Below are 22734 nucleotides of genomic sequence, written 5' to 3'. Positions count from 1 at the left end.
GACCCACCCCCTCCCTGCTCAGCTCCATCATCACACCCCTCTTCATCCCCTAACCCCCCGCTGGCCTGCTGCATCTGTCCTAGTCAGTCCCCCACCCACCACTCGCCTCCTTTCACCTTCTCCCTCCCCTGCGAGAAACCCCCATGCCCGCCCCTAGAGCCCCTGCTGGCTCATTGCTCGCCTCTTTGCCCACCCGCCACTTGCCCACCTGCTCACCCCCGGCTCGCCCCCTCCCAAAGTATAAAGCCTCATTCAAAGACCCAGGGGTCACTATATTTCTGCACACAGCAGTCAATCAATGCAGTTGTAGATAAATCTCTGCATTATGCATTTTTGTATAAGGTAATATAATTAAGGTAAAGGAAAAATGTCTTTTTGCTAGAAGTAGAATAAGATCTTCCCCCCACTTTGTAATCAATTGCTCTGTTGAATGAATGAGGTGTGAATGAGGAAGGCGGGGAAGGCAGGCACCTCCAGACAGCTGCAACCCTTGGAGAGGGGCTGGGAGCTAGACCAAGGACAATAAGGGTATGGCTACACTTGCAGATGTACAGGCATGTGAGTTAAACCTGCCTTCGTACAGCTGAGTAGGGAAAGCACTGCAGTCTGTCCACACTGACAGCTGCCAGCGCACTGTCGTGGCCACATTTGTGGCACTTGCAGCGACATTGGGAGCGGTGCATTATGGGCAGCTATCCCACAGAGCACCTCTTCCCATTCTGGCGCCGTGGGTTGTGGGAAGGGGGTGTGGGGTGCGGGACATTCTGGGTCCTGTCCCAACGCCCCGTGATGCATCGCTTTGCATCCCAGCAATCCCCGTGTTTCCGTCCACACTTGGCGCCATCTTTCAACGTCATCTTTCAACAGTTTCTGTGCAGCGCGATCTGTGTTCCATTTCGGTCTGCGGGAAATGGAGCCCGAACTGCTGAGGAGTATGCTGACGAGTCTCGCCAGCACGTCACGTTTGGCAGTCAAGCTATTCCTTAAGATCCAAAGTGACAGTAAGGAGTCCGACGATGATGTCCAGTCGCGTAACGTGTACGACACGAAATTGCTTGTGGCATTCATGGACAGGCTCAGCACTGTGGAACGCCGCTTTTGAGCTCGGGAACCAAGCACTGAGTGATGGGATCACATCGTCATGCAAGTCTGGGATGACGAGCAGTGGCTGCAGAACTTTCGGATGAGAAAAGCCACTTTCATGGGACTGTGTGAGGAGCTCGCCCCCACCCTTCAGCGCAAGGACACGAGATTGAAAGCTGCCCTGCCAGTGGAGAAGCGGGTATTTATTGCGATCTGGAAGCTGGCAACTCCAGACAGCTACCGATCGGTCACAAACCAGTTTGGAGTGGGAAAGTCGACTGTTGGAATTGTGTTGATGCCAGTTTGCAGGACTATTAATCGCATCCTGCTCAGAAGAACCGTGACTCCGGGTAACGTGCAGGACATTGTGGATGGCTTTGCACAAATGGATATTCCTAACTGTGGAGGGGCGATAGATGGGATGCATATTCCTATTCTGGCACCACCCCACCTAGGATCCGAGTACGTTAATCGGAAGGGGTATTTCTCTATGGTTCTCCAGGCGCTTGTGGATCACCATGGGCGTTTCATTGACATTAACGCAGGCTGGCCCGGAAAGGTGCATGATGCACACATCTTTCGGAACACTGGCCTGTTCAGGAAGCTGCAGGCTGGGACTTTTTTCCCAGAGCGGAAGATCACAGTAGTGGAAATCGAAATGCCCATTGTGATCCTTGGAGACCCCACTTACCTGTTAATGCCGTGGTTCATGAAACCCTACACAGGGAGCCTTGACAGCAGCAAGGAACGGTTCAACTACAGGCTGAGCCGGTGCCGAATGACTGTGGAGTGTGCTTTTGGCTGTTTAAAGGGCTGCTGGCGATCTCTGTATGGGAAGCTGGACTTGGCCGAAAACAGCATCCCCGCAGTTATATGCACGTGCTGTACCTTCCATAATATTTGTGAAGGGAAGGGTGAAAGATTCAGTCAGGCATGGACCTCCGATGTTCAACACCTGGAGGCTGAATTTGCACAGCCAGAGAGCAGGGCTATTAGAGGGGCCCAGCACAGGGCTGCAAGGATTAGGGATGCCTTGAGGGAGCAATTTGAGGCAGAAAACCAGCAATAATGTCTGGTGCCCTGCACGGGAGTGAAGTGCAGTGGTTACAATGTTAGTAGGAATCTGTGTTTGCTAAGCTGATTTGCAGTGCCTGTTTCTTTTACTTTATGCAATAATAAATAATATTTTCAAAGCCAAAAAATCCATTTATTGAAAAGAAACACAACTGTTTGGGAATCAGAAAGGGCAAGGGGGTGGAGTGGGGAACGGTACAATCACAGATTTGCGTATGTCCTGTCTGGAGTGCTGTGCAATGAGGGCTGCACTTCAGGATGGCTATACTGCATGGTGATGGGGGTTGAGTGCAGAGGGTAAGGATCATAGTTCTCAGGGCTGGTTGGTGAAGATACAAGTGTTGGAGGCAGCTGGTGGTGGTAAGAACCCGGAAGTTGGGGAAAGTGGGTTGGAGGTGACATGGGGGCACAAGGCAAAGAGTTTTGAGACAAGGGCTGCGGGGGGGTGGGGGCGGACGCGGTAGTGCTCCGCCTGCATGGCTACGAGCACCTGGATAGAGTCCGCTTGGCACTCCATGAGACTAAGACATTGACTTGCATCTGAAGAAGTGAGGTTCTTACCCACGAAAGCTTATGCTCCCTGTACTTCTGTTAGTCTCAAAGGTGCCACAGGACCCTCTGTTGCTTTTTACAGATTCAGACTAACACGGCTATCCCTCTGATACTTGGCACTCCATGATGCTTATCAGCCTATCCGTGTTTTGCTTCCGGTGCGCTGAGCTTTCCTTGCGGATCCTGCTTTCGCTCTCCCGCCACTCCTGCGCTTTTTGATTCTCTTTAAGAGATTGATGCATCACTTCTTGCAGCATCTCTTGTTTGCTTTTTCGGGGTCTCTTCCAGAGTTTTTGCAGTCTCTCAGCCGGTGATAACACGGATGGCTGAGATCTCAAGGTTGCACCTGTAAAGCCAAAATGCAACACTTAACAGAGGCAGCATTGTTTATACCAGACAGAGTAATGATTCCCCCACACTTAAGGAGGGCACACACTGTCTACACAATAGCATAATTTTCCCGTCCCAAAGAGAGCGCACATAACCCACGGGAGCCCCAAAATGGTGAGTAAGGGGGACTGATTGTTTCAGGGCTGTACTGTCCTCTGGGTTTCTGTGCCTTGGGGAGAGCCAACAGCTGCAGGGGGCACCTACACTGAACACTGTCCCAACATTTTCCACAGGAGTTCATCCTGGAAGATATCTCGCTGCTGAGGGTGACCTGGGAAGCAAGGGAGGGTCTTCTACTGCAATGCGGCTTCCGCCCTGGCCCATATGCAGCTTGCCTGTGTGCAGCAATGGTCCCCCCTCCCCTCATGGCACAGTGGCGTGGACACGTTAGCCTGACAGGGACAAGGACCACAGTGGCTCTCCCAAGAAACCTGCGCAAGCGCATTACCCACATTCTGGATGAGACTTTCGAAGAGATTATCGAGGCCAATTACCGCGATGTGATAGACCACATCAATGCGCTATTCCGCATCTAGGCATGCATGCAGCCCTAACCCTCCTCTCCTGAAAAAATTCCTTCCCGAAAAAAAAGCCGCTTACCGATAACCTGTTCTTCTGTTTGTCCTTCACCAAGTACTGGCCGCTGCGAGTGGCCACCTTCCTCCTGGCTCGAGAAGAGCTCCTGACTGCATGCCTCCAGGGATTCCGGGGTGTCTCCCCCCCACCCCAGCACCCTCACTCCCGCTTTCCTCCTCCTCCCCCCGCTCTGACGTGTCCATGGTGGTGCTCGGAGTGGAGGTGGGGTCACCCCCAAGTATCGCGTCCAGCTCTTTGTAGAATTGGCAGGTTGCGGGGGGAGCACCCGAGCGGCCATTTGCCTCGTGGGCTTTGCGGTAGGCATTCTGCAGCTCCTTCACTTTAATCCTGCACTGCAGAGCATCCTGGTCATGGCCCCTTTCCATCAAGGCCCTTGATATCTGCCCAAAGGTATCGTAATTCTTACAGCTGGAGTGCAGCTGGGACTGGACAGCTTCCTCCCCCCAAACACTGATGAGGTCCTGCAACTTGCCATGGCTCACTGCTCGCCTCTTTGCCCACCCGCCACTTGCCCACCTGCTCACCCCCGGCTCACCCCCTCCCAAAGTATAAAGCCTCATTCAAAGACCCAGGGGGTCACTATATTAATGCACACAGCAGTCAATCAATGTAGTACCAAAAATTAAAATACTGAAAATGGATGCCCCCCTCCATGCACTGACTCGCCGCTCACTGCCTCCTCACCCCTCCTCCAAGTATCAGGGGCAGCAGGTTTGTAGAAATTTTGGTGGTGCCCAGAACGCTCAGAGCCCCGTCCTGAACTCTGGAGGCACACCTGCCTAAGGCTCTGCGAGGGAGTTTGGGTGGGGGGAGGAGGTCTGGGGTGCAGGCTCTGGGCTGGAGTTTGGGGGCCGGACGCTGGGGACTGCCATTACATGTGGCTTCCTTCCTCCCCTGCTGCCCCTTGCCATAGCCTCACTGGGGGTGGGGGATGGGGCTGCCCCTTGCCCAGTTTGCAGGAATGGTGGCTGGGGTGGGTCGGGGGGTGGATCCAGGGCCGTCTCTGGATTTTTTGCCGCCCCAGGCAAAAAAGCCTCCCACCGCCCCGTGGCGGGGAGCGCCGGGGGGAGGACGCTGAGCCCGGCCGCAGCGCCGCTCTCCCCAGCCAGCCGAAGCGCCTGGAGGAGGGCAGAGAGCCCGCTGCAGCTCCGCTCTCCCCGGGTGAGCGCCGCCCCCCGCCAGATGCCGCCCCAAGCACATGCTTGGTAGGCTGGTGCCTGGAGCCGGCCCTGGGTGGATCACAGGGTCAAACAGTACGCTCACTGAAGCCCCAGCAACTGGTCAGGTGAGTGAGGTCCACTGGCTGCAGGTGATCCTGTCTGTCTCCCACCAGAAGCCCCCTCGGCATCTCCTCCAGGTGGGTGCCGGGGGAAGGGAGGGCTGTGAAGCATGTGTGTGCCTCCTCCCAAAGTGCAGTAGCTGCCTTAGCTGGCTGCCTGCTGGTATCCTGTTGCCAAGGCAGCAGCAGCTTTCCTTTGGGCAGGGAGGCTCTGGGGCTTTTATGCACCCCTCAGCTTTAGGCGCCCCAGGCAAGTGCCTCACTCATCTTGCCCTTGTTACAGCACGGCCCTCAAGGACAGGGCCAGCTCCAGGGTTTTGGCCGCCCCACGCAGCCAAAAAAAGAAAGAAAAAAAAGCTGTGATTGTGATCTGTGGGAGGTCCTTCATTCCCAGGTGGACTGAGGGACTGTCTGCTGAATACCTGGATGTGCCACCCCTCTCTAGAGTGGCTGCCCCAAGAACCTGCTTGAGAAGCTGGTGCCTGGAACTGGCCCTGCTCAAGGATTGAACTCACAACCCTGGGTTTAAGTAGGCCAATGCTCAAACCCCTGAGCTACCCCCCCCATTCAGTAATACCCACTGACCATCTTAACAGGCCATTGCATCAGGGAGAGAAATCCATCACCCACCCTTAGGTGCCAGAGCTTCCCCCCCAACTCAATACCCCACAGCACAGCCTTGGGTATTGGGCTCAGAGACAGAAAGCTGTGGGGAAGCCCCGCCCTCTGCCTCCCCTCGATGTGTTATTGGATCGTGCACCACTACAGACCCCTCCCAGCGCGGTACATTTCTCAGCAAGCTCCGCGCGCTGGTCCTCAGGCGAAAGAGGGATATTTGTGAGGCGGCGCCGGTGCCGTAGAGCTCCGACAGACCCACTGGCGTGGAGCCCGCGCCTGCTGATGCTCAGGGCAAGGCGGACTCCAGCCGTTTCCGAGCCGCCCACCTCTTGCGGCGGCTTCATGGGGCCGCAGGAGCAGGTACCTGTGCAGAGCGGTGCCGCCGCCGTGTCCCCGGCAGCGCTGGAGAAGCTGAAGCAGCGGGCGGCTGAGTGCATCGAGCTGAGCGCCGAGCGGCTGAGCGCCCTGAGCCGGGAGATCTGGAGCCGCCCCGAGCTGGCCTACGAAGAGCACCAGGCGCACAGCGCCATGACCCGCTTCTTCTCGTGCGCCGAGCTGCCGGGGGCCGCCTGGGCCGTGCAGCCGCACTACAAGCTGGACACGGCTTTCCGGGCCGAGTGGGGCCCCACAGCCCCGGCCTCGCGGCCGCTGCACTTGGGCTTCCTGTGCGAGTACGATGCGCTGCCCGGGATCGGACACGCCTGTGGCCATAACCTCATCGCCGAGGTGGGGGCGGCCGCTGCCCTGGGCGTGAAGGGCGCCCTGGAGAGTCTGCCCCAGCCGCTCCCCGCCGCGGTGAAGGTGAGACCCGGCGAGGGAGGGGGGCGATCCGTCGCTCGAGGCGGAACCTGCCCGGGAATGAGGGGAGCTGGCCCGATTTGGTTCCCATCCCGTTGCTGCACAAAACAACTTCTCATTTCCCAGGCTGAGCTCTCTCCCTGGCCATCAAAGGCACCAAGAAGCCACGGTCTCCAGCATGTCTACTCAGTATTTAATCTAAGCACATTCCCTGGCCCATCCCTGCGGGGTTTATTTTTCTGCCAGTCAGGTTTTTAGAAAGACAAGGTGGGTGAGGTAGGTAATGTCTTTTATTGGACCGGCTTCTTTGGGCGAGGGAGACACTGGGAGGTCTTCTTAAAGTGTGTTTATGTAACTGCAGCCTGCCAGTGACACCCTGGTTCTCACCAGCCTTTGTTACACTGCAAGGTGTGGCTGTTCGTGAGCAGTCAGGGTTGGAGGCTACAGCAGCAGGGCATTGCAAAGCACCCCAGGTTACAGGGTAGGGATGACAGAGGCCCCCTCCACTGGTCTGTGTAAACATGAAATTTTTTCTCTCTCACCAACAGAAGTTGGTCTAATAAAAGATATTGCCTCATCCACCATGTCTCCGTAACATCCTGGGACCAACATGTACAACACTACTGTGCACAACAAAATCAGGTTGTTGACAATTTTGTTGACCCCTATAACCTCTTCTAGATCACTGTGCTGGGAACTCCTGCAGAAGAAGGTGGAGGTGGCAAAATAGATCTCATGGCAGCTGGTGCTTTTGATGATCTGGATGTTGTTTTTATGGCCCATCCAGCACAAAGTGATGTCGCTTATTTACCTGATGTGGCTGAGCATGAGTAAGTAAGATGTTTGAAAGACACTTTTTTTTTGCTTTCTGTACATCACAATCTTTTCAGCGAAAGGAGACCTGCCTTTAAAGTAGTTAAAGTTGGAGTCTGGTAATCACTGGTATTCCTCATATGTAATATGTAGTCAATTCATGAGCAAGTTGATGTACTCAGTACTGAGCACTCAAACCCAGTTCTTGTATTCTCCTAAAATGTAATGTTCAGACCTGCATCTGTTATGTTTGTTGTTGCAAGAATTTTAGAGATAATATCTAGTCAGGGTAGCAAGTGGCATTTCATTTCATTGATAAAACTTAAATATGTCATGCTTATGTTAAGGAAGCCAATACAGATCCTGACTTTCTGCAATTTAGCTAATTAGAAATAATGCATTGTTATATGGCATATTATGTTTCTGGGAAAATATTTGTCCATGTTGGTGCCACACAATTCTACTCCTGAGTTGTCTTTCTCAGACATTTGCTGTATTTTATTGCTCAACGATGCAGTCTTTTTGTGCAAGCTGTATATTTTTCAATTCCCTGAAATTCTTTATTCTCCCTTGGACTGATTCTGTTAAAATGTCCCAAAACAAACATTTGCATGCATCTTAAAGCCTTCTAAAGTTAATTGGAAAATATTTACTTTTTAAATTTACTTAAAGTAGGATTATTTCCGTCCACAATGATAGATACAATAGTGTTCAAACTAAAGTACTGTCAGCCTTAATTGGAATGGGGAAAACGTTCAAACTCTTGACTTGGAGATGACTTTGCTTTCTGTTGTAAAGCAGAATGAAAGCTAGTTGGTATAAAACAACCTTGTCACTAATCTCAAGAGCGTGAAATGCTTTTTCTTGAAGAACCCATGTATCATGGCTTTTTATATACAGATAATATCCAAGGATTCAAGAGCAAGCTGTAAATTTTTGTTTTCTCCATTTACCCTGTTGGTAGCCAACCAGTTTGTCCCACTGATGCTTCAAATTAATCTTGAAGATTTGTTTAATAAAAGTTCAGAGGTTATGTCAGTTATATAATTCATCAGGAATAATCTGTCCTTTTCACAAGTAAATTTACTTACGTCATATATGAGTGCATAGCTTTCTAGGTTTCATAACAAAGTAATGAAAATGTGTGTTTTCAAGTTCACATTAACTTGGCAGTGCCTGCCTCTGGGTTAGTGTCTCTGGAAAGACATGGTTTCCTTTCTCAAGCAGACGATTTAACTAGTCTTTGGCCTCTGAGTTTTTTGCTCCTTCATCTGTCTCTCTGGGACTGATTGCAACCTGTCCTTCTGATCTGAAGGACCGCCTCCCCTGGAGTAAAATAGAGGAGCCTGTGCCCAAGATTTTGCAGTCTGTATTTTCTCAAACTTCTTATTTCCTCTACAAACATTTAAGGCTTATTTGATCCTAGATTGTAGTGAGTAGTATGTTTCTGCAAATGTTAACTGCTTCCTATACCTAAAACTTCATTAATGTAAATGTATAACTTATAAATATTATGGTTTCTTTTGACAGACTTCCATTTAATAGACTTCCGATTCCTGTCCACTCTCCTCCTTAATCACCCTATTCTTAGTTTTGTATTGTTGAACAAAAGATCTGCTTCTCTGGTCTGAAGTGAGCTGTCTAGTGCTGCGGGGTTCTCAGACTGTCACAGCGTGGATCACTTTGTCAGATCCTTGTGAAAAATCTCCTCTTCTAGGCAAGGTTGTATGACATTCCTGTGGCAACAACAGAATCTGCATGGAAAAGTAATGTTGGGAAAGTCTATATTGTTGCCTTTAGAGTGATAAGTGATAACTGCACACACTACTTTTTGCTCTTAACTTCCTCTCCCCTTCCACTTTTCCACTGAGTAGAATCCAGGAGGAGAGCAAGCATGGTGAAACATGGCCTGATCCCTGTGTACCATCATTAAGGGCTTGTCTACACTGGCAATTAACATCGCTGCAACTTTCTCGCTCAGGGGTGTGAAAAAACACACCCCCCCGAGCACTGAAGTTGTAGCGCTGTAAAGCGCCAGTGTAAACAGTGCCCCAGCGCTGGGAGCTATGCCCCTTGTTGAGGTGGGTTGTTGGTTTTTTTGGTTAGAGCGCTGGGAGAGCTGTCTCCCAGTGCTGCGGCAATGCTTTAGCATTGCGAGTGTAGACTAGCCTGAAGTCCTCCTGTGGACCAGTTTTGGGACCTTTGAACTAGTGGTTAGTGATAGGATAGACAGTCGAGATCTGGGCTCTATTCCCAGCTATCCATTGCAAAAGTCGCATGTTCATTCACTTCAGTTCATGTATTTGGAAAATGGTGATAGGATTGTTGAGGCTTACTGATTGACAGCCTTTCATCCAAGGCAAAAAGTTTGAATAATTGAATAAATGTTTTTGTTAAAAGGTTCTTTAGGAAGCTGATAGGTTGTTGAACTAAATTATCTCTTTTTCCACAGAGTGCTTCTGGTATGGATTGGCTTCTTTTTGAAGTTCAGGTTGCACGGTTTTGCAGCCTTGCAAAAAGTTCTGTTTACCCAGTCATTTGAACTGAATAACTTTTGTGCTAGGCTTTTGCATTTCTAAAGGCTAGGGTATATTTTGAGGTATTGGAGTCAGGAGGGAGGAAGAAGGGATGTATTTTGGGGCTTGTAGCAGTGCATGTTTTATTTTAAGACCCTATAGGTGCATTCACCTCCATATTTGAGGCTTCTTTTCTGCCATCACTAGCCCCAAGGAGCTTCAGAGCTAACTTACATTTTGGCTAATGTCTTCTGGCCACGAGTTATAATTTTTTGCTTACACTTGAATAATTTATACAAGCTGTTTTCTAAGATGGAAGAAAAAAGTATGTGATGATCACCTTAAAAACTGTTTTGTGTCTTTGCCATGTCTTATTTCAAATGGGTTGTCCTGGAAACTTCAAATGAAGTACATCCAAAAACCTTGGTGAGATTTGGTTCATACTCCATTTCTGAGTTGGAGGAAAAAAATACTCAAGAAGGTGTTTGGGGGTTGTGGCTTTTTTTTTTTTTTTTTTTTGCTAACTCGGAACCTCAGAATGGGGTGGTCTGGCTACAGCGGATTTGGGACATGCATGACTGGTGAGGACATCAGCTTTTTAGTTTAAAAATACAAAAAACTCAAATCAAACTTCTCTTCCTTTTTGTGGATATGCAACCCCCTTCTCAAACTACCCCATGAACTGTTTTCTCTTGCCTAATACCAGCTATTGGCTGGCAGTCAGAATTCTTAACCTACTCCTGATATCTTCTCTGCCCCTTTCCCTCCACTTACAATCTTGTAGCTCTATTCCCTGTACATTCCTTCAATTATTCTCAAGTTGGTGCCAACAATATCTCTAGGAAAAACTGTCTATCCTTTCCCTGGTACCTGAGCAAAACTTCCACTTTTCTAAGGCAATAAAGTTCCATGGCAATGGGGGATTACTGTATAATGAGAACTCTAGGAACTTCCTAGCCACATAAATGTGGCATGAAGTAAGAGGCCAGGAAGCTCTCCAGACTCGGTGCCCTTGGGTGAGTGGTTTAGGTCATAAGCATCTGGGCCAGATGTATCTTGTAACTGACTTCAAGTAATCTTTCTTAATCCATTACTTCAACAGGCTTCCATTCTGTACCAGGTTCCATAGATTCTTGCTCCAAGTTTCAGATTTGCTTCCTTGAACATTGTATTAAAACAAATCCATTAGAAATTAAAGTTAAGATTAAATTTATAATAATCCTAAACATTTGCAAGTATGAAAGGCTGCAGTTGATGCACCCAAATGAATTTTGCTGGGTAGTGATAATCTGATCACTAAAGGACAAAGTTAAGTAATTTGAATGCCTTATCTGTGATCTTCTATATTGCCAAACCAGAAACTGGTGCTGTACTCATCAATAAAATATATTTTGTTAGTGATCATTAGAATACCTTACTCTGAAGGTGTACAGTGGTTATATTGATTTTAATCACCTTTATGACTATACATTCAGCGCATGCTCTACAGATAAAATGATCTTCAGCATGCTATGTGACACCAAATAAAAAGTGTCATTAAACAGTGAACTTATCTTGTTGTTATAAACCTCTTGGGCTCAGATAATGGAATGATAGGAAGCACACATAAACAACAAAGCGGTACTAGCAAAGTATCATACTGTCATACCTGTGCATGTGGTGTGAATTATAAAACCAATAATCTGGTGCACATGTTTAATGGTGCGTGTATTCAGTGTTTCATCTGCAAGTAATATCTTCTCCAAATTTAAGAGACTTCAGACATCAAGATTTTATTGAAAACAGATGTAAAAGGGAAAATAAGCTGCTAACAGTTCAATCGCTTTACAAATTCTATCCCATGGACAAGTGTTTTCTTTATCTTCACCCTTAACTCTGAATGTCTAACTGTCATGTTTTTTTCTTAATTTCTTAATTTTCTTAATTCAGAGGGGTGTTTTTTGGGGGTTTTTTTTGGTCTGGGATGCATTTAATTTAAAGCTTAAATAGTCTTAAGGAGTTTTTCAAAACATGATGGGTTTTTGTTAAGGGAAAAATGTTGATACTGATTGCAGATAGGCAAGAATTTAAAGGTATAGATTTGATACTGTCAGTAAGGAACTTCAGAGTAAATTTATGCTATTTGTACAGTGCATTTAATTGCTGTCCGTGTTGGCAACTAGCACTGGACCTCTTTGGGTATGTCTACACTGCAGTTGGTGTGATTGCAGCTCAAGTAGGCATACCTGTGCTAGCTTAAATCCAGCTAGAATGGCTAAAAATAGTGATAATGCAGCTGTGAGGGCTTCCCTGCTATTTTTAGCTATGCTAGCTAGATTAAAGGTACAATCACACCTTCGATTGCAGTGTAGATGTTAATCCTGTTGAAATCTGCCTTAACTGTGTGTAGAAAATTTCTATCTAATTATCTGAATTTCCAACATCTATCATCTTCCTCTAACTGCATATTCTTATAAATCTCATATAGAAGAGGGGAAGCAGAAAAATCGCAATAGACTTCCTTTTAACTGTTTTTTTTTTTCATGTAGTTTTCATCCTGCTTCAAATCTATTTTCTTCTCTGGCTCGTCTTACTTCTGCCGTAGAGACACTACCAATTTCTGAGGAGGAGGTAAAAGAGGCTTTATGCTAGCCCATACCATGGCTTCTATTAAATGGTTAGGTGCATAGTAGGACTCTTGCTGGCAAGAAGTGGATGGCAATAATTTATATAGCAGGATATTGCTATTTTTACTGCAAAGAATCTGTTCTTAACCATTGTAAATGTATATAGTGCATTGTCTATTTTGTTTTCACCTTTGGAGTGTTGGCAGAGTTTGGGGAGGGAAAGGACAATCTTAATTTCTAAATCTCTTTCAGGATCTATGCTTTGGTGGTTTAGCTTCCCAACAGTTTAGGACCTGGTAAATCACAGCTTAATCTTTTATGCTTCAAAAACATTGATATAAAATTTTAATAATTGTTGGGTGAATCCAAAGGGACTTTGATTTTAGTTTTTAAAAGTGGACAAAAACAAATAAGTCATGGCTTTTATTTCCTAGTGTGACTGTGAAATACTATGGAAAAGCTTCTCATGCTGCTGCTTATCCTTGGGAAGGAGTAAATGCATTAGACGCTGCTGTTCTTGCATACAACAATATATCAGTTTTAAGACAGCAAATGAAACCAACCTGGAGAGTTCATGGTGAGAGAGCTTCATTCAATCTTATGTCCACCAAGTAAGACTTCTGGCTATTTGGATACTGACTCTGAAAAAAATCCTAAATATTGTATTGTTACATTTAACTGGAAAAGTAATTTGAAATAATTACATTTTTCATCCAAATACATTTCTAAGGGAACTTCTATGGTACCATCAACATTTAGTATAAACTGTTGAATGCAGACCAATAGGAGGGCAGTATGGCCTCAAGTCATAAGCATTCTTCCTCCATATTTACACAAATAAGACACTTTTATGTATATTAATGCAGATTTAATATTTACATAAACTGAATATAGCATTTCATAACTGCCAAACTTGTCTAAGACTCAAGACACTAATGGTGAAGACGCTGTATTGGTATAACTATAGCCATACAAATGCTTTGTACACTGGAAACAATATTTTTAGGGAAGCCTGACCAGCTGGAACAAGATGTAACATAAGCATAAAAGCTTCCCTTGACAGAGATTCAAGGATCTTGTCACTGAGTTGAGGCAACAGCTAATAACCTTCCAAGGAACCCGAGCTTGTAAAATGAATGTCCTAATCTATCCTCTAGTATTAAAATATATTTTAGGACTCTGATTAATGTCAAACTGAAGTATATCTTGAGACCTCCCTTCAGCAAGATTTTGAAAGTTTTTAATTTTTTGCTGTGGGGTGGGGGGAGAGATGTAGAGGGAGAGTAAGGCCAGGATTCCAGGCAAGCTTATTTTTCTTCCCCAAATAAAATGTTGGTAGCTTGCCAAAAGTACTAGGAAAATCAGTATTCTGTTCTTTAAATCTATCCAGTTTTGCTAATGTGTTACAGCACATCTTTAAACACTTTTCTCCTTAACTTTCTTTCTTTGGAAAAGTACATATTATAGTGTGTGCATTGCACAAATCTGCTTGATTGCCCACTTTCCAGTTCCTTGTTTGTCCAAAGTAACTTTTTCTGGCATCCATCCATTATTCTTATCTCCAAGCCTCTGCCAACATTGGGTGCCATGTTCTCCTCTTCTACCTTACTTTATGTAGCATATGGTTGCCATATCTTTCAGGACTTTCACCTTCTGAATCCGTATTGCTGTGTATTGAGACTACAGGATCTTGTTCCACGTTTGCCTCTTGATAGACCTACCCTGCCAGGTGTAGGGGGAGGGATAACTCAGTGGTTTGAGAATTGGCCTGCTAAATCCAGGGTTGTGAGTTCAATCCTTGACAGGGCCACTTAGGGATGTGGGGCAAAATCAGTACTTGGTCCTGCTAGTGAAGGCAGGGGGCTGGACTTGATGACCTTTCAGGGTCCCTTCCAGTTCTATGAGATAGGTATATCTCCATATATTATATTGTAGTGCTCACAATGTTTTGAACAGCCTTGAATTCAAGCGTACTAACATAGGTGATATCTTGGCTTTGGTTAGAGTCTTAATCATGCCAATTATATTAATTGGCAAGTATGGTATGGGAACACTAGCAACGTCTCTTCCCACTAAAGTTACGATAACAAAAGATAACTATTGTGGAGAGAAGAAATCTAATGTGGTGCTGAGTAAGGTGTGTAGAACACGTAACAAGAAATAACTTTTATTCAGTAGCTGGCTTTTTCTGTACCCATATCTGGACATGATGGAATGGTATCCATTTGTTTGAAGGCACATTTTCTGTTCAAACTTGGCTCCAAAATTAGGCTTTGTAAGAAAGTAAGATTCTACGAAATGTAAGATCAATGGAAATGTTTCCAAAGAATGGCAAGAGTCAGTGAGGATACTAGCAAGCTTGCTTTCCCCTTTGTTGCAGCAAATGCCAATTACTTTGCAATGAAGAATTCAAACTTCATGTCGGTGTGCTAAAACAGGAGAACCTGAAGCTGACCAGAAGCCAACTGATCTTTTCTTCATTGTCCAAACTAGCAAAGCAAAATAGGAACACATGGCACAAATGGTAAAATAAACTTTCAAAAACTCAAGGAGTTTTTGAATCCAAGGAGGTCTTTGTAACATAGGGCAAGGACGCTATTTTTAAAAAGATTAACTTAACACTACCAGAATGGCTGGCTGTAACCATGAGGAATGTGAAAATCAAGACGTATGCTTGTGTAACTTAAGCTCTGGAGAATTACTTGGCTATATTTAAACTAAGTGCTTACATATGATCTGTGAACTTCTGTCACATATTCATTAGTTTAATTTCTCTTGTTTTCCCAGCGTTGGCAAGATTGTTTCACAGTTTAGAATGTTTGCAGTGAATAGCAGGGGAGAACTGTAAATACTACTTGTGCCTTTTTGTGTGTGTATGAACTCAAGGTGAATAATTGAGTTTTGTCTCCAAAAGAATGCAGTGATACCAACCTTAAAAAGTCTGTATACATGATATGTTGTGAGAGCTTCTCTCTCTTCAATAGAAGTTGGTCCAGTAAAAGATTTTACCTTACCCACCCTTGTATACATGATACTCCTTTCTATTGAGCTGACTGCGAGGGGAAGTAATTGAGTCCAAATACAAAGTTTTAAATGGTGCATTCTCAGGACTTAGTGCTCAGCTGATGCCTTATCTCTAATACTTCTGTTTTGTGTGCTCAGCTATAAATGAGGAGCTTCATAAGGCAGAGTACGTAATTTTGCTTGATCCTTTGCAACATTCAATAATTGGTCTCTTCTCTTCTGTAGGCATAATAAAAAATGGTGGCGTGAAACCTAATATCATCCCTTCTTATTCTGAGCTAGAGTTTTACTTGCGTGCCCCTTCACTGAAGGACCTCACCATTCTGACAAAGAAAGCTGAAAATTCCTTCAAAGCTGCAGCTGTGGCCACAGAATGCAAAGTAAGAATTCTAGAGCAGATTCATTTATTTTTATCATTTTGAAGTTAGGCTAAAATAGGAGCCTAAGTCTTTGTTTACATGATTTGTATGGCACTTACCTTTTTAAAGCAACCTAAAATTTAGATCTGAGTACTAATCTGCTACTCCACTATGTGCTGAAAAAGATTTTGTTGGTGAAGAGAAACATTTAGTTGCTACAGTTCTAAATATCCTAGATTTTCAACTGAAGCTTTCCCCAGTCTTATGTCATAAGCAAAAGTGTTCCCAGTAGTATGCTCAGGATAAAAAAAAAAAAAATTGTATTGGTCTTGACCAAGTCAGGTCATCTTGCAATTTATCTCTAACTTCTGAGACTGTAATTAAAGTGTAGCTAATGGCTGTCTGCCATATTGCTGTGACAAAAATGTGTATGTTCATCTGTTAGTAAATCTGTTGTAAAGGGGCTAATAATTTGTAGCCTCAATACATGGTGAGCGAGTTAGTGAGGACCAAGTTAAAGTTCATGGAACACCCTTTTGAGTCATCAGGTGTTCTTTTGCCTCTTAGTGGAAATTGCTTTCCCTACCGGCCTTTGCTCCAGTTAGAGAAAAATTTCAATAAGGCTCGTTTATAATGAAAGTAAATTGGTAAGGCCTCATTCTAAACTTCTGACCAAAGTCATCTCTTTGGCTCTCTTACCTGTCTTTTCCAAACCACATGGTTTAGGTGAAGCTAGATTGTTTAGGTGAAGCATTGATTGAACCTAGATGGTTTAGGTGAAGCATCTAGGTGAAGCTAGATTGACTACCGTGGATGTTAAAAAGGGCTGTTATAATCTGGACAGAATTAGGCATGGGAGAAATCCGATTGAGTCTTTAGTGATCTATCTAATGACTTGCAGCCCAGCTTGCTAGTTACAATACAACCTCAGAGTTACAAACACCTCAGGAATGGAGGTTGTTTGTAACTCTGAAATGTTCATAACTGAACAAAACATTATGGTTCTTTCAAAAGTTACGACTGAGCATTGACTTAATACAGCTTTGAAACTTTACTATGCAGAAGAAAAATGCTGCTTTCCCTTTAATTTTTTAATAGTTTACATTTAACACAGCACTGTATTATTATTTATTATTATTATTATTATTATTATTTTCTCTCTGCTGCTGCCTGATTGTGTGATTGTATATTTCTGGTTCCAGATAAGGCTTGGGGTTGACTTGTCAGTTTGTAACTCTGGTGTTTGTAACTCTGAAATTTTACTGTACTTACAATGGGGGATCTGTTGAGGCAATATTACAAACAGGAAACCAGCCTATTTAGGCCATGTCTACACTACAAACTTTGATCAACACAAATTACATCTGTGTACAGTTGCTAAATCTTAGTATAGCGCTTGAGCACGTATACATACTTGGCTGCTTGTGTCCATGCTGTGTGTACTCAGCAGGCTTGCCTGTATTGATGCAAAGTGAAGATAGATATCCCAATATGCCACAGTTCAGTGCAATGCCTTTTGGGAAATTTTCTGTGTGTTGTGGGGTAGAAATTAATTGCCCAGAGATCTCTAGGAGTTAGGGGTCAAGTTCCCAACATGCAACTTTCTCCATCTCATAATGCCATCCATTTCCCATAATTTTTGCGCCTTTTAACAAACAAAAAAAAGCCTTGCCACAAATATGCTCCACACTTTTCAGTGTCTGCCATCTCTGACAGAAGCATGGAGCCCACAGAGATCTGTGCTGCTCTTACAAACATTGCAGATAAAGGATACATGATTCTCCTGTATTTGCAGACCCACTGGAAGTACTGCAACAACAGGAGATGACAATTTATTTGAGAACCGTTTGCTCAGGGACAAAGTGAAAAACAATTTGGTGGTGGTGATCAGGAAGCTGCTGCAGACAGTGGAGCACCATTGTTGGGCCCAAGAAACCAGCAGTGGGTGGTGGGATTGTATTGTAATGCAGGTTTGAGACTGTGGACCATGGCTGCAGAATGTTCAGATGTGAAAGGCAACATTCCTGCATCTGTGTAGTGAGCTCACCCTAGCCTTCAAACTCAGACCCATAGACTTTAAGGTCAGAAGGACCATCATGATCGTAGCCTGACCTCCTGCACATTGCAGGCCACAGAGCCTCACCCACCCACCCATGTAATAGGCTTCTGGCTGAGCTACTGAAGTCCTCAAATCATGATTTAAAGACTTCAAGTTACAGAGAATCCCTCATTTACACTAGTTTAATCCTGCAAATGACCCATGCTACAGAGGAAGGTGAACCCCTTCTCCCCCCCCCCCCCCCCCAGGTCTCTGCCAATCTGACCCGGGAGAAAATTCCTTCCAGACTAAGTATGGTGATCAGTTAGACCAGTGGTTCTATATCAATCTTTTTCGTTTGCGAACTGCTAAAAAAGTTTTGAATGGAGGTACAGACCCCTTTGGAAATCTTAGACGTAGTCTGTGGACCCCAAGGGGTTCACGGACCACAAGTTGAGAACCATTGTCCCAAGGGACACTAGACAGCCTGGGCAATTTTTGCTAGCCAAAGACCGTTTCCATTTTGGTAACTCCCTCCTTGCTTTTCTGATATGTACAGATGCTTCCAATTCGAAAGCTCAGGAAACACAGATGGTCAACAGCTGCAAACTATTAACTTCCAAATCCTGTCTTAACTTACAAAGCAGAGCAGAACAGTTGGTTTTTAGGTCAGTGTAAAGCAGGAGTACCTGACAAATGCGGTCTATTTGCCCGGCTTCTTGCCCATAAAGTGTGTGCTTGGTATTGGGTGTGGCAGAAGAACCTGAATACAATCTGACTTTTTCGGACTGAGTTTTGAGTGAAATCCTCACAGCATGCTTCACCGCTCTCCTGGCAGCTGTGGCAGGAGAGCGCTCCTACTAGAGGCCATCAGACTGCTCTCAAGAGAGAGGGTTGCAGGTCAGGGTTTAAGCTCCTGAGTCAGCTTATCGGAAGTCACTAGGAATCTTTTCCTGGATTGTTAGGGGAGCTGGATCAAGCCCAAAGGTGCCAGTCCAGCAAAGCAGTGAAGTAATGGGACTTAAGCATAGACTTAAAGTAAGCCCATTCCTAAGTGCGTGCTGAATCAGGATGATTTGCTGAACTGGAGCTAAATGAGTTTAGTTAATGTGTTTTTATAAAGACCGTTCAATGTTTAGTTTAGAGCTGCTGACCCTGTGTTTCCTGAGCTTAAAAGGGTATTGGGTTAGTTGATTTTATGCACAAGAAGGTTTTAATGAGGTGGTTAGAATAGAAAGGTACACAGATGAAGTAATGGGGTAAACTGAGTCTGTGCAAATTTACAGAGCTGAGGATAAATCATTGACACCAAGAAAGTGGAGAAGACACATGGGAAGAACACCGCAGAGACAAGAGATCTGGAAGACTTTTTCAATCCATAGGAAAGGTAGACACTGGCGGCTTTAGCAGCAGGGTTGGGAATAACTGAAGCTTTCGACACCCAGAGTGTGGGATGCAGTTTGGAATTGTGAGATGAGATGTGTTTATCAGAAAAAGAACATTAACGTTTGAATGGCCATCTGGTTTCAGAGTGAAAGCAACACTTAAGGGCAGTTCATACCTCTCAGAGCTATTCTCTAAGGGCTTGTCTACACTGGCAAGTTTTGTCCCCCAAAACAGCAGTAGCATACAAAGTGCAAGGTCACTTTGTATTCTACTTTTTTTTTTTTTTTTTTTTTTTTTTTTGGAAAAAACACCTAGATTTGGCAACAAAATACTTCCAGTCCTGTGAGAGACTTTTGTCTTTTCCATTCCCTTTATTATTGACAAGCAGCCAGTATAGATACCACAGGGTTTTTTTTTTTTTTTTTTTTTTCTTCGATTTTATTGGCCTCCAGAAAGTGTCCCACAATTCCCATGCTGCCACTCTGGTCAGCAGTTTGAACTCCGCTGCCCTGCAGCCAACCTGCCCCTCCCCCTTGCAAGCCCCAGGATTTTTAAATTTCATTTTCTGTTTGTTGGCTTCCCAGAAGGAGCTTCCCAGGTGGCTTCCCAAGTGAGCAAGTAATTATACCTTTGCCAAACTTAATGTAACTTACTTGCATTTATTAAAAAATTGGGGGAAGAAGCAGCCTTCTTATCTCTGATCCACTGGCTCACAGACGCTGTGTTTGCTAACAATGGCTTTGCGAAAAAAAGCCTGCTGTTTCAAATTGTGCTTACTAAAAAAACCCCACGTTAGTTTAACACTTTTTTTGTCACTATACATTACTTTTATAACCCAGGGTTGTTTCTGCATGCTCCTTCTTTTTTTCTTTTTTTTAATTAAAACACTTATGCCAAGGGTCCTAAATAAAAAAATGTGTCTTTAGACAAACTTGTCTTTTCAAATGTTTATTCCTTTACAAAACTTTCACCTCTATTTGTTAAAAAATGGGAAAAGAAACAAACTTGTTCTCTCTGATCCACCGGTTTACAAAATAAGGGGTATTTAAATTGTCTGTTACTAAAAACCTGGTGTTTTAAACCTGGGGTGCTTCTTCCTGCTCCTTTTTTTTTTTTTATTACAACACATACAAAAGGGATGTGTCTTAGGTTTGTCTTTTCAAGTCATTATACCTTTGCAAAACTTAATGTAACTTTAACTTGTGTTTGTTAAAAAGCAGGTAAAGAAGCAAACTCCTTCTCTGTGATCCACTGACTCACAGAGGCTGCTTTGCTAACAGGTGCTTTGCTGCAGCTTCACATTGTGCTTACTAAATAAATAACCCATTAGTCTAAAACCTAGGGGAAAACTTTTAAAAATTGTTTGTTACTAAAAGCTTATGGTTTTAACTTTTTATAAAAACTCCTTCATAAAAGGGCTACATGGCGGGAAAAATGCTGGGGGCCTGTTTCTATAGATAAGAATAAAACAGTTAAAAGAAAGGGGGAGAGAGGAGGGGAGGGGGGAAAAAGAGGAAGTTGTCTATTGTTTAAAATCTCGGAACTCTAGGATTGGTTCAGAAAAATAAATTCTATGATGCTGCTGTAAAACAGCCTCTGATTGGGCCGATCCAAAGGCGGTGATAACAAGTCTGAGAGGGTCTGAACCAGGGACAGAAAGACTTAAAAGGTGAGAATTCTCTCTCTCTCTGACTCAACCATGTGCTGTCTATCTTTGCCCTTTGCAAAGGGGGCTCTTTTCCCTTTTCTTGCCCCGTTCTTTCTTTTAACCTTTTTTTTTCTTAACCTACCCTGATATTGAATGCTTTTTTATTCACTTTTTTACCCTGAGCTTACTAAACAGACTCTGCCTGCTTCTTTCTCTCTCATTTCTTTTTTTATTCACTTTTTTACCGTGGGCTTACCAATCAGGTTTTGCCTTTCCCTTCTTAAACCTAGTTTTCAATATTATTTAACTCTTTTCTTAAACTAACCCTTTAAAAACAAATATTTCCTTTTTTCTTTAAGTTCTATCTTTCTATTCTTGAATAACCTGTCTTTACCAACCTCTCGCCTAACTCAACCACCCCAAAGAACCTTTTTTCTCTAAACCTTACTCAGACTTTCTTTTTTCATCTTTACACTCTCTCTCTTCTTTCAACCTTTTTCTCTCCATGTACCCAAGCACAAACACACACACTTCCCTTAGTCAAACACATACACACACAAAAAATTTCAAAATGGCCGACAGCACCAAACTTTGGTGCCACCGGAAATGGGGTGGGAAGGCGGGACATAAGCCCTAATTGGGCATACAGACCTGTCAAAATTGCATGGTGATGAGAGCTATCAAGCCGTATGCTACTGATGCGTCAGACCACAGAGGCTATCCCAGGGGTCGGCAACCTTTCAGAAGTGGTGTGCCGAGTCTTCATTTATTCACTCTAATTTAAGGTGTCGTGTGCCAATAATACATTTTAACATTTTTAGGAGGTCTCTTTCTATAAGTCTATAATATATAACTAAACAATTGTTGTATGTACAGTAAATAAAGTTTTTAAAATGCTTAAGAAGCTTCATTTAAAACTAAATTAAAATGCAGAGCCACCCAGACCTGTGGCCAGGACCTGGGCAGTGTGCCACTGAAAATCAGCTCGCGTGCCGCCTTTGGCATATGTGCCATAGGTTGCCTATCCCTGGGCTAGCCCATAGCTGACAAGTCACAGCCAAGAAGCAGGTGTTTGTGCCGTGCCTTTCGCTCAAGCTGAAATGTATGGAATGAAATGTTGCAATCAAGCCCCTCTGCTTTTTTCAGCAGCATCACCTCTTGCAAACAGAAACCACAATTTTACACATGGCTCAATGCAGCAGATACCTGATGTTGATCTTGCTTGCAAATTCATTTTTGAAAATCATAGTCTAAACTGATGGGGAAGTGGTTTGGATTATCTGTTCTATTTCAGGCATTCTAGCAGGAACAGAATTGCAGGTCACTTAGTGCAGTGGTTCTCAGCCTTTCCATACTGCTGTACCCCTTTCAGGAGTCTGATTTCTCTTGCGTACCTCAAGTTTCACTTAAAAACTACATGCTTACAAAGTCAGGCATAAAAATACTAAAGTTTCACAGCACACTATTACTAAAAAATTGTTAACTTTCTTATTTTTGCCATATAATTATAAAATGATTGGAATATAAATACAGTAGAACCTCAGTTACGAGCATCTCAGGAATGGAGGTTGTTCATAACTCGGAAATGTTTGTAACTCAACAAAATGTTATAGTAGTTCTTTCAAAAGTTTACAACTGAACATTGACTTAATACAGCTTTGAAACTTTACTATGCAGAAGAAAAATGCTGCTTTTAACCATCTTAATTTAAATGAAACAAGCACAGAAAGTTTCCTTACCATGTCAAATCTTTTTTTTTAAACTTTCCCTTTTATATTTTTTAGTAGTTTACATTTAACACAGGACTGTACTGTATTTGCTTTTTTATTTTTATTTTTTTATCTCTGCTGCTGCCAGATTGCTTACTTCTGGCTCCAAATGAGGTGTATGGTTGACCGGTCAGTTCATAACTCTAGTGTTCATAACTCTGAGGTTCTACTGTATTGTACTTAG

The 22734-nt window shown here is 44.1% G+C and overlaps 1 protein-coding gene across 2 annotated transcripts in view; it reads left to right on the top strand.

The window, feature by feature from the left end:
- Positions 1 to 5762: 5762 nt before the first annotated feature.
- PM20D2 (peptidase M20 domain containing 2) overlaps positions 5763 to 22734 on the top strand; it is a 36902-nt gene continuing 19930 nt past the window's right edge. Inside the window, exons 1-4 of one of the 2 annotated variants that reach the window (XR_004645186.1) lie at positions 5763 to 6394; positions 7073 to 7221; positions 12761 to 12903; positions 15576 to 15730. Coding sequence is in view for 1 of the 2 variants with exons in the window: in XM_034766050.1 (XP_034621941.1) it covers positions 5876 to 6394; positions 7073 to 7221; positions 12761 to 12903; positions 15576 to 15730 (966 nt within the window). In the remaining variant the exon portion in view is untranslated. The remainder of the gene's footprint in view (positions 6395 to 7072; positions 7222 to 12760; positions 12904 to 15575; positions 15731 to 22734) is intronic. The other variant, XM_034766050.1, reaches the window with a different exon arrangement.

This window comes from Trachemys scripta, chromosome 3, assembly GCF_013100865.1.
Source record: "Trachemys scripta elegans isolate TJP31775 chromosome 3, CAS_Tse_1.0, whole genome shotgun sequence".
Taxonomy (NCBI): Eukaryota; Metazoa; Chordata; order Testudines; family Emydidae; genus Trachemys; species Trachemys scripta.
This window is presented reverse-complemented; position numbering and strand designations above follow the sequence as displayed.